Source organism: Mauremys reevesii, linkage group 4, assembly GCF_016161935.1.
Source record: "Mauremys reevesii isolate NIE-2019 linkage group 4, ASM1616193v1, whole genome shotgun sequence".
Taxonomy (NCBI): domain Eukaryota; kingdom Metazoa; phylum Chordata; order Testudines; family Geoemydidae; genus Mauremys; species Mauremys reevesii.
Window position 1 is genome coordinate 60,402,523 of NC_052626.1, and position 15,933 is coordinate 60,418,455.

General features: G+C 41.1%; 1 protein-coding gene across 2 annotated transcripts in view; it reads right to left on the minus strand.

The window, feature by feature from the left end:
* The window catches only part of INO80 (INO80 complex ATPase subunit), a 123,474-nt gene that overhangs the window by 45,688 nt on the left and 61,853 nt on the right, over window positions 1–15,933 (minus strand). For both annotated transcript variants that reach the window (XM_039537807.1, XM_039537806.1), the window contains one exon: window positions 8,158–8,298. In XM_039537807.1, the coding sequence (XP_039393741.1) occupies window positions 8,158–8,298 (141 nt within the window). The remainder of the gene's footprint in view (window positions 1–8,157; window positions 8,299–15,933) is intronic.

Genomic DNA, 15,933 nt, shown 5'->3' on the forward strand with positions numbered 1-15,933 from the left:
AATTCTTTGCCACAATTTCCAGCAGTTAGGGTAGATCCTGACCAGTTAAATCAAGGTAAAAGGAATGAGAGCCTGCATCTACACTAGGGAAAAGACAGTGACTAATCTTTACCCATCTTCTTTTCCTTAAAATCGATAAAATCTCGTTTCCTGAATGGAAGGTTTTCTTTGCAAACATAAGGACTAGAGGCTTATCTTTTTTAAAAATGAATGCTTAGATTCTGGCACACAATTATGGTACAAATTCATACAGAAAAACAAATAGTGCAGCAATTTGTGTATTTCAACATACACAAGGTCTGACTTATTCACAGACTAAAAATGGCTTTGAGTGTACTTGTTTCCATAGTGCCAATAGAGGTACACCACAGCTGCAGCTCTTCCAAGAGCAAAGAAATAGGGATTTGGGAAAGTGGAACAGGATGTCAGGTTTTCACTTTAGACCAACTTGAAGTCAGTAAGGAATACCAGAACAGTTAATTCACTGAGGACTCAGAATACCATCATTATGAAAAAATAAATTTAATCAGAACCAAAAGGCAAGGCTGAGCGCTTAGCACTGATTCTAAGAGGATTTGCTACACTACACTGCCATCTGCAGTCAAAGCAAGAGGCTGTATTTAGTGCAAGGCAGAAAGGTTTCTCATGGTGAATGAATTTCAGACTCCTCTGCCTGAACACTGATCCCACACTAATTGTGGCGAAAATGTACCCAGGGGACTATCTTTTCCCTTTGTAAAGGACCTTGTTTACTCTCAAGTTGCAGTTCGTATTTCTACACTGAACAAACACGAGTTGGAACAGAGAAGAATATTCCCTACAGCAATGATGCCCAAACTCTTTACCTTTTACTACTTGGAAGGCACTTGAAGGCCAGCACTTTACTCAAAATGGAGCAGTCTGTAGCCACTTTCATATTTAATAAAGAAGTGTGACCTGTGTAGACTTGTAGGCCCTAGCATGCAATTCATTATGGCTGTTGAACTCAAGATGGAAAGTTGTGTGCCAGGAACCCTAATTTCCTCAGGCTACACCTCTGTATGGAAAAAATGAGAGTAACTGAGGGCTGCACTTGGGTCATATCTGACCCTAAAGGAAGAGCTATTAGAAGAAAATGCCAATGGAACTCTACATGCCTGAGGTGTCTGAAAGCACTCTCTATATTAACAGGAAAGAACCTTCACCTTAACAGGAAGTGTGCACATGTAAAGGTTAATAATATCTTAGGCCATAATTGGGGTAATCTGATTTAGTCATGACAGCTCCAGATACACACACACACACAAATATTTATAAGACACCATCCAAAAACATCTACATGTCCTTCAAGAAAAAAAAATCATACAAAATGTTGAGGAACCTGTAAAAGGAAGGGAAAGAAAAGAAATATGAAGCTTTTCCGTTAGTATTATTTGTCCGTGTGCGCACATACCTCTCCCTCACTGTCAGGTTTGTTCTTGTGGTGTTATACGTAATGAAAGGCAGTTAGTCCCTGACTCCAAATTCTCATGTTTATTAGTGCATGCTATCAAATTGTATTAGTGCAGCAATCATGGATTAGATCAGTAAGAAGATATTCTATTTTGAGGTAATGTACATATAACCTCTGTAACTCAACAGTTATTCAGTATAAAAATCAGTGCTAGTTTAAGGAATACTTTCTCTATTTTCATGCAAAATTAACCCTGAATATGTTGTAGGATTTTTAAATCACCTATCATTTTAAATCCATACAGGAGTTTATCAAACTCAAACTGAAGTGAACAATACATAATGCTCTGGACTGATTTCATGAGCCTCCACTGAAAGTAAGAACATGAGACACACATGTATCCTTCAAATAACCTTCATGTTTCAGACCTCTCTCTGATTCAGTATAATGGTTTACAAATGCATACAAATTATACTCTGTCACAACCGCAACAATCATCTACTCACAATCCCATCCCTGTCTCTCGCTCCATTAACTTCCCACACCCCATCATAGCTCAGCACCAACAACAGGACATTCTTTCTGGAAGCATTTGGGCTTATTCTACTATTTAAAGACTTGTACATTCTTGCCAACAGTTTATAACAAGCGTGAAACTCTTAAATCTTCACTTCCCAGGAAAGCAAAGCCCTGTCTCCATTTAATCCTTTCTATGTAGTAGCCAAGCCAAACCAAGACCGGACAATTTCCCCATTTACAAGACTTACGACAAAAACTGCAGACACTATTTTCCCCCACCTCCCCAATACTGGAGCAGCATATCAGTTCCTGAACTGAGCTTTTAACCATGCTCCACTCACATTGACCTGCAGTACAGAAAATACACACATACCTTCATAGATGACAACTTATTTATGGAGGTCAGTGAAGAGCCCCTATGCTGCAGAGTTGACATACGTAATTCTAGGGAGATCAGGGTTTCATTCACATCTATTTTCAGCTGACTGTCCGTTCTTGAACAATGTGATCTTAGGACCTGGAAGGATATCCCCCATTCTGCAAGGCCTAGTCAGATTCTTGGCCTCACAATCAGAGCAGATGAGCTCATTCCAGAAGGTGCCAAGGAGAAGCAAACAGGCGATGAGTGCAAACAGCTATTTGCCATCTTCCTTTCCACAGATGCCAATGTATAATTACACACACATCCAGCTTCAGTCAAGCCCACTGATAAATCCAGCAACAACACACAAACAGATTAGGAATGGAACATTTGGGTGGCTTGGTGATAAGAGTCTTCTGCTCCCAGTCTGCTTCTCTATGATTATTACCATTATTGCTTCTCCATCAGCGATGGGGATTTATTGGCCTGCTATTGATTCAAAGTAAACAGTAGACATCAGGCTTGGGAGTGCAGGCTAATTGGAAGCAGATGTCCTCACTTGTGGCTCCTCTGCAGCTAACCTTCCAGTTCATTTAGAGGAGGGTTCTTTTTTTTTGAGAGCAGGTGGTTGACTGGACTTCTGGAGTAACATGTGATAACCTATGAAGGCGTTTCATATCCATAAACACAGTTATTGCTAGCAAGAGAGTGAAAGCTTTTTACATTTTATTGGGACCATAAAATAAAGGGAATAAAAGATAAGTATGCCACGCGAGTCATTTCCCGTAGATTTGGAGTTTCTTCTCATTCAGCCTGTTTCTTATTCTCCATGTTCAGCTTGCCCCGCCCCCCTTTTTTGGGTGGGGGGAGGGGCGCGCAGGTGAAGCCGAGGATGATGAATTACATAGTTTGAAAAAGACAAAAAGTCTAAGAGGCCAATCCTCCTGTAAGTGCTCCTACTTGGTGCAGAGCACCCACAACTCCCTTTGACTGTAGTGTAACTACAGCAGCTTGCTAGATCAGGCCCTGGCAGAGCGACCTCATTCTTATCCATCATCACCGTATCTGTGCTATGGAGTCTAGCATGGTGTGCTATGCAGTCTAGCATGGTGTAGTTAGCGCATGCCACATGCTTTTCTCACTTTATGCTGTTTCTCAAAAACTGCACTTTTACCCTGGTAACCGGAAGAAGCAGGATTCAGGGGTTCACTTCTTATTAAAAACAATGTGCCAAAAACTCCTTATGAAAAGGGTATGCATGCATGGTTGGGAATTAATAAATAGATAACTGCATCTCTAGAGTGCCACAATAAAAAGAATAATTTACGGAGTAAAAATGGATTTCATGCAGTATTATTGTGATAGCCTGTACCTCATATGACACCTTGTACCCCATGTTCACCACTTTTATATGGTTATGATGTATTTTGTATAAAATGTGCCTTGTGAGGTATCATTTGAAAATCCATAATCTGCTGAGCATCGTTGTCCTGTTAAAATGTGTGCACCAACACTGAATATTGAGTTATTAGATTTTGCTATATGTTTGTTCCTGAAACATTTTGTAATTCTGGGGAATGCCCACAGACTAACTCCCCAGTGTCAACAAAGCACTGACCACAGGTGTTAGAAAACTATTAGCTACTGAAGCAACCATTCACCATCAGGTGGGACGGTAAACAAAAGATTTGCATGTCATCCCTCACATACGCAGGAGGTGTGAACAAGAAAGAGGGTATAAAATAAGAGACAATGGCTTCCCATGACTCTCCTCCCACACCTCAACACATGGAAGCAAGATCAGTTGGAAGACAAAGAGAAGCACTATTGAACTGTGGGAGGGCTGGCCCCAGGCTGGAAAGAGAGAGCCTATGAAATGTATTACAACTTATGGTGAGACAATCTGTTTTTCTTTTAGAACTATTAGCCTTGGTAAAGTTTACGAAATAGAAATAAAAAATAAACACGCAAGCTTTTATAAAAGCATACAAGTCAGAATTAGTTATCACTTAAAATCTATCTTTCTCTAGTTAATAAACTTGTTTCCTTGTTTATCAGTGCGCTTTTGGTTGAAGTGTCTGGAGAATCTATACTCAGGTTAACAAAGGCTGTTGCATAGTCATTACTCTGTGATAGAATGATGGACTTTTAATGAGCTTACACTGTCCAGCAGTGTAAGATGCACATTTCTGGGGTGCCAGGGACTGAGGGGTTTGCAGGTGTGGCCCTACATCTGTTCATGAGTGGCTGGGAGTAACTCTGCTGGGTGTGCCTTTAGATGGTAATGGATGTGTGAGCAGTGCTTGGAGAGGCTGCTTTTCACTAGCAGAGCAAAATAAGAGATGTTCTGGTCTGGAAAATTAAGGTGACGCAGCACTACACTACAGCCCTTACAGCAACACAGCTATACCGCTGCAGCTGCAACACTGTATGGTCTCCTGTGTAGCCACTCTATGCCAGGAGGAGAGAGCTCTCCCACTGGCATAATTAAACCACCTCCAATTAGCAGCAGTAGCTATGTCAGCAGGAGACGCTCTCCTGCCAACATAGCAATGTCCACACCAGCACTTTTGTCAGTGAAACCTATGTCGGTCAGGGCTGACCAACAAAAGTGCTAGTTTAGATAAAGTCTGGGGGATGTCACAATTATAAAATGGGGGAAAAGTTGCTTTAATTTCTCCTGCTAAGAGAGACCCGCATACTCAGATAGGATGGAACTGGTGTCAAGTTACCTGCCGAGTTCTACACATTCTGGGCATGTAGCCCAAACATGCCTTGGTTAGGCAGAACATTCTTCTGCCCAAAAAACTCCATTCCTCTGAAATATCCATTTATTGTGGAGGAATATTACGTAATTTATAAAAAGGTATATATTTGAGGGTGGGGGGAAGTAAATGTCACTGTGCTTCTAAACTGACGCTGGGAGGTATCTTCTCAGTATAGTTCCTAGAGCTTCAATGTGCTTGTTATAATTAGGTAACATCAGGAAAGATATCCATAAGAAAACAAAGGAACAGAAACAAAACACCCCAAAATGAATACAGCACAACATCATAATACAAAACAATGTGGAACAAGAGTCAAAGACGCAGAATGATAAGTCATTTTAAAATGCTGCTAACAGAGCACAAGGCTACCGAACCAGGTTGTGCCATTCAACAATGAAGAGCTAGGAAATGTCAACCAGAGAAATTTCTAGATATTAGAATGTAGTTCTTCCTTTTCTGAAGTGAGCGCTGAGTCCACTAATGGTATGTCTACACTGAAAATGCTACAGCAGCACAGTAGCACTATAGTGCTTCCACTTGCTACGCCAACAGGAGAGGTTCTCCCATTGGTGTAGGTAATCCACCTCCCCGAGAGGCAGTAGCTAGAATTCTTCCATCAGCCTAGCACTGCCTATGCTGGGGGTTAGGTCGATATAGTTATGTCTCTCAGGAGTGTGGATTATTCACACCCCTGAAAGATGTAGTTCACAGATGTAAATTCCTAGCATTGACCAGCACTTAGACAAACACCCAATCCCACCCTCTAACAAATCTCCCTTCCCACTCCTCCAAAAAGATACAAAAAAAGCTCACTGCAGACAAAAAACAGCTCCCATCCTCTTTAAATAACTCACTACTCTAAAACTGAATGTTAGTTTTACAGCCTTTGGGATTAAGAGAGGAGTTGAAATCAAGAGACATATTATTGGAAGAGACTATCCATATTGCAGAAAAACAGCATATTACTGGCCAGATATACTGCTAGAGTATTTGGGCTGAATTTCAGAAAGGGGACTGTGACATTGCAGTCTATATAATTTTATAAAAATATGCTAATGAGTGAATATAATGTAACTGGAATATGCTTCATGCAAAAGGTCTCTTGTAAAGTATCATTACAAAGCTTATAATCTACGGAGTGTGATCATCCTATTTGTATAAAAGTACCACTCTTATCTGAAACTAGAAATATGAAATATAACTGAGGGCCTATTGTAATTATGTAAAGTGTGGGCCATTAATGGTGGTTTGGAATCTTGATGACTCCCATTAACCAGGACAATTGACTGCAGATGGCTGTTTTACCTCTAAGTTTTCCTGTATACATGTGTGCTGGCAAGTGGGTAATGAAGTCTTGCAGTGACATGTGATCATGTCACCTGAACTGGAATCCATCTTTCATCATAGAATATCAGGGTTGGAAGGGACTTTAGGAGGTCATCTAGCCCAACCCCCTACTCAAAGCAGGACCAATCCCCAGACAGATTTTTGCCCGAGATCCTTAAATGGCCCCCTCAAGGATTGAACTCACAACCCTGGGTTTAGCAGGCCAATGCTCAAACCACTGAGCTATCCCTTTAAGCTGGTGTCTTTCCATTGAGAAGTGGGGGTGGGAACCCAGAGAGGGACAAAAGAATCCCCACCTTATGCAAAAGATATATAAAGGGGTGGAACAGAACAAAGAGGAGGGAGCCATCATGAGAAATCCCCTAGCTACCACCTGAGCTGGAACAAGAGCTGTACCAGGGGAAAGAATTGTGCCCAGGCCTGGAAGGTGTCCAGTCTGAGGAAAAAACTTACTGAAGCATCTCTACGGGTGAGATTATCTGTATTCAGTTTGATTAGACATAGATTTGCACATTTTTTTATTTTGCTTGGTGACTTACTTTGTTCTGTCTGTTACTACTTGGAACCACTTAAATCCTACTTTCTGTATTTAATAAAATCACTTTTTACTTATTAATTAACTCAGAGTATGTATTAATACCTGGGGGAGCAAACAACTGTGCATCTCTTTATCAGTGTTATAGAGGGCGAACAATTTATGAGTTTACCCTGTATAATGGGTAAAATGGATTTATTTGGGTTTAGACCCCATTGGGAGTTGGGCATCTGAGTGTTAAAGACAAGCACACTTCTGTGAGCTGCTTTCAGGTAAACCTGCAGCTTTGGGGCAAGAAATTCAGACCCTGGGTCTGTGTTGGAGCAGATGGGTGTGTCTGGCTCAGCAAGACAGGGTGCTGGAGTCCTGAGCTGACAGGGAAAGCAGGAGCAGAGGTAGTCGTGGCACATCGGGTGGTAACTCCCAGGGGGTTTCTGTGATCCAACCCTACACAGGGACGTGCATCTTTCATTTTGTAAAAATACATATCCAAGCTTCACAGCACTACACAATGGACCAAATTCAAAGGTGATAAAAAGGTGGTACAAGTTACACACTGACTAAGGGGCATAGCAGCAGCACTGTAACAGAAAAACAAAATGGTTATGAAAGTTTGGGGTGTGATAGGCCAATTTATCTTGCATCTTCCTTTGGTTGCTTTTGCTACTACAACCTTGCCCTTCCTCCCACTGGGTACAAAAGTTACAAAAAAAGTTCTACAGAATTTAATACCAAAAGATATGCTTACTATAGTTTTTTTTAAGCCAACCAATAGAATGTAATAGAGAATTCTATCCCTACTATAGCATTCCATAAAATGGTTTAAAAAAAAAAAACCCACACTAGAAAGGCTATCATTTGCTACAGCTGTTTTGGAGATAATGTCTATAAAAGTCTATTATATTCCTATAGAACTAAATTGGAGTGAATCCTATTAATAAATTCTCTAGGACTTGACCAAATGAAACTAATACCAATTTATATCAGAATCTGGGCCAATATTAGAGATATTTCTTGCCACATAACATTTGTACTGGTGGAGATTTGTAAGTTTTGCGGGGACAGGACATTTTTTAAATGCACAAAAGTATCTTTTCAAAGACAATGGTCCTATACAAAACATCATAGCAGCTTCATAAATAGTTACAAGAAGGAATAGATTCCCTCGCCGTAATAATATCTTTGCAGGACTTACCCGTGGGCTGGCTATGCACAGGAAGGATGGCAGTTCAGTGACCTGGCAGCACCGGACCGATGAGGTAGCTGATCTTCTTCGATGTATGACATGGTCTGAATAGCCAGTAATTGTTTTACAGTGGCTACTGAACACAAGGTTCTAAAAAATTAAATTAAATAAAGAGTTAATTCAACCAAGAAGGGAATCCTTTTTAGTTGTTTATCCCCGTGTCAGAAAGAATGATAATGAACAATCACCAAATAATTTCCTTGGGAACAGGGATCTTTACATAGCTACTGTAATGCTAGTACACAGAATTCTCAGTACCACCATTTTCAATTAGAAAGGGAGAGTCTGCCCAGCTGCCACTTTTTCCCCTTTTTTCTGGAATTGGAGACACTGTTTTGCCTCCTCAGCACTTTTTCACCTTAGCTTTTAATGGCAGGAAAGCAAATACATATTCCAGTAAGGATGACCCTCCCTCACACTATTCTAAGGCACACCCTACGTGGATAGAAAGAACCTTAGCAGGAGAGAGCACTAGAAGGACATCAGAGATGAACAGATTGTTATATTTCTGTTATTTACATCCCTTTTCTAATCCTTTTTCCTCTTTCCATGCAAAATTGCTCTTGAATTTATCTTTGGTGGCCTGAGGGAGCTGGCACTTCGGGTGTATATCCCATTGCCAGAATTGTGATGCTCACATAGTGGCAGATCCCTCATTTTAAACAAAGGATACTTTTGGCATCGTGAAAGTAGATGAAGCCAAAATTGTGGGGTTTGGGATGCACTGCAGTTTAAAGAAAGGAAAGCCACTCAATATGCTCTGCTCCTTGAGGAAAACAATGAAAAACCATCTACTTCAGAACAATTTTGCTTGCTTATATTAGCTTGTGTCCCTCTTTCCCTTTGTCTTTATTGCCATACATATCTTTATCAAAATATGAACTATGTGATCTAGAGACTAATCCACTTCTGCTGCTTACTCTGTATCTGAACTTGTAATCTTCTGATCACAATTAGTTGCTGTGGGATAATTATGATGTCAACAATGGGAGATAATTTGCGGGGGACACTAGCAGCAGGAGCAGATGAACTAAGGAACATATATCTTATTTTCATAGAATCAAAGGATTTGTTGTAGGGAGTCAGACCCCTAGTTCATTAAGCTACGTAAGTAGCAACCATTACCTGATGATTCAGAGAAAGAGAACTCATAACATACACATCCCATAATGCCTCTAAATCAAGTGTGTGATAGTTAGAGGGAGAAATTTCTTTCTGATTCACAGATGTATGCTCTGTAATGAAAACTGAAGGGCAAAAATCTGACACCAACAGAAATGTTTCTAGATGGTTCTGCAGAACTTCCATGAGACATGAACAGGTCTTTAGCTGGATTCTGCCACTTTACAGTCCAAGCAAACACAAGAGGTAGATACTGTAGTTGAAAATTTACCTTAACTGCAAAACAAAAAAAATATTCTCATGGCTCACAACTTAAAACTCTCAAAAACAATGGAGGTAACTGTCTTCATGGTCAATCTATGCTAGTAGCCCTGCTGTCATCACAGATCTCCAAGTACACTCAGTTAGCCCCAGCTGTGAAAGCAGTGTTGCAGCTGCTATCAGTCTAGCTCCAGGCCTTGAGCTGGCACCAAGCAAATTCATGCATCCTGACTGAATTTCTGCCCCTCAATCTGACTTGAGTCCAGATTGGATTGATTCTTCTTTTACATAATTTGTAGAGGGTCAGAAATTTCTCAGCAAGTTCTTTGACAGCAAGCACTGAAATATTGGCTGCAGCTCTGGCTGTTGCACATTTTTGTTTTTTATTTCCTAGAGAGAGAGTTGGGGATGAGATGGTGTGAAACTGGAATTTCTCTCTGTGCAAAGCCTGGAGTGTAGGATACTGTGTTGCAACAATTAACTAAAAAAAGGTTAATTCCACTGATACACACTTTCCTGAGGACATCTTCACTGTTTGATTCTCCTTTGGGCACCCATATCAAAAAGCAAGCCATGTTGACTTCAACCCAGTTAGAAACAGGAAAAAACAAACAAAGGAAAGACTTCTAAGACCGTATCTCAAATAAGGAAAACCAAATTATATTTTGTATGCATGTGTACAAAGAACATTAAGAGACTTTTAATACAGAGTCTACTTCTCCATGTTATCTGTACACAAATTACGAGCAAGTCACAAGAGAAGTGTCCCTGTTTGAATTCCATGACGTGCTGCCATTAAATATTTATGATTGGAGCAGGCAGTAGATATATCAGACACAGTGGAAAACTAGCTTCTCATCAGATTCACATACATGGGAAGGAACTGAGTAAGGTTACAGGACATGGCATAGATACAACTCTAGGATGGATCACATACCCTCGTGCAACCCATACTTCAGGATGGACACCCGCCATTTTAGATCCAGGTTTTGTTCACAGCTTTTCCACTTATGCAAATATGAATACTAACCTTTTTAAGTACACACAACTATATTCATACTATGAACTGCTATCCTCTGCAAGGCAGTTTTCGAATAATCAATTGATCAACAACTGGAGGCTATTCAATTGTATGAGCCACTGACTTTGGGCTGGCCACAATCAAGCCAAGAGAAAATAATATAGCTGAAACCTAAAAATTCAAGTGTACAGATGATTACACAGGAGGCTCTACTCCCAATAGCATCTGATTTCTCTGGTACACAGAAAAATGTTTATAGCCATATTAGTCCACTATATTATCTATATCAATTATATCGGTGTCAGTTGTATCTTTGTAAAAGTAACTGGTATTTCAGCTCATCTACAAAAAGGGTTACTTGCCCTGGCGTGTACTGTCTTGTCACCCTTTACTGTGGTAGGCTTTCAAAGCCTCTAGGTTTTTATAAAGCACACAGTGAGAACCAGGGAGAGTTTCCCTCCTCTCCTTCTTGATAAGTGCAATGCCACTTCATGGTTTATGATACTAGTACTACACATGCAGTCCATAGCAGGCTGTACAGGGTTCCAGAAAATTTACTTCAGCCAAACACCCGCACAGGAGTCTCATAGGAGAAGAGAAGACGTTTCATCAAACCAGATATGGAATCAAGGTCTAAACTCCAGCACAGCCAGAGTTAATCGGCGTATGCACATGGTTGCCTTGCTGTTTTTGTTTGACTGAAAATTAGATGGGCTTATTTTAGTTGGCTTTTCTGATAACGCTACAAAATGTGACACACCAAGCCCAAGACTGGTTTCCTACCTGTTACGCATCTTCAATTTCAACTTCCCCTTCAATTGAATTCTGGCTGTTTCCTTCCACACAGACATTGTCTCCTTTCTTGCTCCAGAATTCACATTCAGAGAAAACAGACGTGCCCAAACAAGATCCCACTGCTTCAGAAAAGGTCTCTCTCCCTGCAAATAAGCTAGGTGCTACCGTCTTTGTTCTGTCTTTTGTGAATTTGATTCTTCATTTTAACACGGGCTCAATTATCATAACCCAAAGTACACTGTACATTTCCAAAAGTTGGTATCATTTTTAATCATAGAGAGAGACATTCACTCCTCCGGAAAAAGGTGGGAAAAGAAACTGACTTTGCATTGTGCACTAATAGTGAACAGATGTGGGCTCCATTTGATCAGCCGAAGAAGGCCAATTCCAGAGTTGAAAGACATACCACTGAGGATAGTTAACTACCAACCCCCAGACATTTAAGATTCAGGCACTGTTAGGTTGAGATCTCTGTACATCCCAAAGGCTACAGCAGCAGCATAGGAGAGCTGCGGGAAAAAAGCACTCTCTCGGACAGCCAGGACCCAAGCCATAATGGGCTTTACACCTTAGAACTACAGACTACAGTAACTCTACACTTAAAGTCGTCCTGGTTAACGCTGTTTCGTTGTTACGTTGCTGATCATTTAGAGAATGTTTGTTTAAAGTTGCGCAATGCTCCCGTACCACGTTGTTTGACAGCCGCCTGCTTTGTCCACTGCTTGCAGAAAGAGCAGCCTGTTGCAGCTAGCTGGTGGAGGCTTGGATCCAGGGTGGACCGGCAGCCCCACTATCAGCTCCCTGCTCCCCTAAGCTCCCTGTGCAGCAGCCGCCCAGCAGGCTAGCAATTGCTGGCAGTTCAGCTGTCCCTCCCCCCCAATGCCATGTGCTGCTCCTGCCCTCTACCTTGGAGCTGCTCCCAGGAGCTTCCTGCTTGCTGTGCAGGGAGGGGAAGAGGGAGCGGGGGCTAATGTCAGGGTGTCCCCCTCCCCCCTGCTCCTGCCTCCGGCTTACCCCATCTCCATAGAGTGGGGAAAAGTAAGTATAAGTTTTAAACAAACAATTTATATGGTGAAAAAAATTTTCTGGAACCTAACACCTTCTATTTACATTAATTCTTGTGAGGAAATTGGATTTGTTTAACAATTGTTTTGCTTAAAGTTGCATTTTTCAGGAACATAACTACAATGTTAAAGCGAGGAGTTACTGTAATTTCTTCTGGCTGTTTCTTAACTTTCTTCACTCTTTTGTCCCCTTTGGAATACTTTACATTCTATAGGATCTGTCTGCTCTCTCACCTTACCCAACACTACAGCTCCCAGGGTTTATGTGCCATCATCTATGTGGCAATTCAATTGACCCACAACCTGCAGCTCCCGAGACTTGTGCAGTTACTCTGCTTAGCTTTCAATATATTTTATCCCATGTCTCCTGAGCTCATGTGCAGAATCCACTTCTGGCAACTCACCACTCAAGTTGTCTTGCTCTAACGACATTTGTGAGATTCTATATCAGGGGTCGGCAACCTTTCAGAAGTGCTGTGCCGAGTCTTTGTTTATTCACTCTAATTTAAGGTTTCGTGTGCCAGTAATACATTTTAACATTTTAAGAAGGTCTCTTTCTATAAGTCTATAATATATAACTAAACTATTGTTGTATGTAAAGTAAATAATATTTTAAAATGTTTAAGAAACTTAATTTAAAATTAAATTAAAATGCAGAGCTCCCAGACTGGTGGCCAGGACCCAGGCAGTGTGAGTGCCACTGAAAATCAGCTCGCGTGCCGCCTTCGGCACACATGCCATAGGTTGCCTACCCCTGTTCTACATGAACTCATAGCCCTTTCATTTTCTCTGGCTTCTATAGCCCTTGGACTTGAAAGTACAAGTATCAATCAACATTCAGCACATTTTGCTCTTGAGCATGACTGGCTTCTCATTTGGCTAGTTATGAGAAAACAAAGTTCTTGTATGGAATGCCAAAAAGCAAAACTTGGTCCTGTGACAGCATCTGCAAGCTTGAGAGGGTGAGAGAAGAAAGGCTGACGGCTACAAAATTTTGGAACTCAATTTTTGCATGAAATCCACCAGGAACTCAGTTTATATTTAATATAAAGTAAAACACATTCAGCAACTATTATCTGGAAATGCAAAGATAAGGCAAAGAACAACTTTAAGGATCACAAGCTATGTAGTGGTTCAAGCTAAGGACAGAAAGCCAGGGAAAGCTTTGGCTTAGAAACATGAACTGTGATCTGATTAACTATATGGTTCCAGGTTTTGAGAATCTGGCCTAGATGAAAAGTTGGATAAAACTGGAACCTCACAAAGAGACTGCAGCTGATCTGTCCTGAGTAATTACAAAAATAAAACACCCAATATGACTGCACCATAAAACCTATTAACACTGACTTCATTACAGGATTGAAATATCACCCTAACTAATCAAAGAAAATATTCATAGGAAGAAGTGAGAAAGAAAACTCAAGAGTAAGAACAAACCAGAACAGCAGTTAAGTGTATCCTGCCAAGTATAAAGAGCGGAGTTGATGATCTGACAGACAGACCTTTTCACTCTCCAACCACTGTGATCCTATGTCAATACTGTCAATCATGCCATGAAGAAGCTTGTCCAGGTAAGTAAAGATAGCACTTTTGACTGGTTAGTGCTCCCTAATAGCAGATTGATTGTGGTGCACAGAATGCATACCAGTTATGAATGAGAGCCCATCCAGCAGAACAAAGGAGAGTCCAACTCACTCAGTAAGGCAAAGATCTATCAGACTGCCCAATGTCTTCAGCAAGAACCATCAGTTTCCCGTACTGACATCTTCCACTGTCTGCAAAGAGTGCATTTCTGACCTGTCCTCTCCAGAAATGCAGCACTTGATCTAACGCCAGCCCTAAGACTCAAAAAATTGTGAGTTGGCTTAAAAATCATGATTGATACACACACACACACGTTTGTGGTTCTTTTTATTTGCCTCATGGGTTTTGAGGGAGAGATTTTCAAAAGGAACAAAGGGAAGTCACATGCTCAACTCTCACAGACTTCTAGTGAAAAATGGGCAACTAGCTCCCCTTTGTGCCTTTGAAAATCTCCCCTGAGCCACTTGGATTTTTCAAGATTTTCTCCACAGCCAAGGGAGCTAGAAATTTACATATTTTAAAATAAAGCTGTGGCCTTAAGAAAAAAGACAGCTTATACTGTGAGACTTGTGATAACGTGTCGAGAATTGGCAACACTTGCACTTATAACACTCTGGTATCCACCCCAGCTCCCTTTACATATTATTCCAGTCACCGAGTCCACAAATGCTTGCAATAGTTAAAGTTTGAAAAAACAACAGGGAGAGGTTATAAGTCACACAGGCACTTGGCATCTTCCTCACAAAAAGAGCAGTAACTCTGTTTTAAAGAACCACTCCCTCCCACACAGCACATGGCTCCAGCACATCCTATGTTCTTCCTGCCCTCCCTCACACAAAAAAATTTGTCCTACCTACTCCCATAACCCGAAAGAGATTTGGAGGTAATCATCAAATATTACATAATAAGGTACATTCCCTTCCATAAATTCACACATGAACCACTCCAACCCCCTTCTCCCCCCTCCCCCCCCCCAATTATTTACATGGAAGTGAATATGTGAAAATCCAGATACAAAATATTTAGGGCTAGATTCACACTTGCCAAACTGTACTCAAGACTGGAAGGAGATGGGGGAGGGGCACAGATGGTATTAAACCACCTCAGTATTTCCCTAATTGTGGGATTGGCAAGCAGGTACTAGTCCATATGTAAGACAGAACAGCCGTAAACCTGCTCTACCTTATGCCAGACACTTATGGTCTCAAGGGGCTGTTACAGCAGCTATGGATCAGGCAGTTGTAATAGCTTCCTGGCCATGACCCTTATGCTAGGACTGGGAAGGGGTAGGGGCATAGAAGCCATTATGTTGACCTTTTATCACATGGGGATTCACCTGTGCCGAGATAATCCCCAAGTAGCTATTTAAAACTAGTTTTTGGCACAAAGCAGATTTAAATGGCCAGAAAATCTTAAATTTAATCAAAAGCTAGTGCCAGGCACATGGGCTCAAATTACTGATCTGAATTGCTGCATAGATTGCTTGTGCTATTGTTGATGAGGCTATATTACGCAATACTGCACCACATTGTAGCACACAGGCAGAATCAGGCCAGCGATATCACTACAATACTAACCACAAAGCACATGAGAATAAATAAATACACCTTGTGGCCACTATATGTTAGACATTTCAGGTGCAGCCTGGTCTGCTGTATTAGTACTAGAACTAGTACTTCATTACATGTAAGAGATGCAGCTTACGAACAATATCAGGCCTCCCTAATCCCCCAGATCAGCAGCATGGCCACTTTTCTCTACGAGTGACCTGCATCTCACTAGCATCAAGGTTTTCCATTCTCAGTCTACAGCTTGGCGACAGCTTCACATAATATGTAACAGACATGGGCTGAGGAACAGCGATGCACACCCCACTAG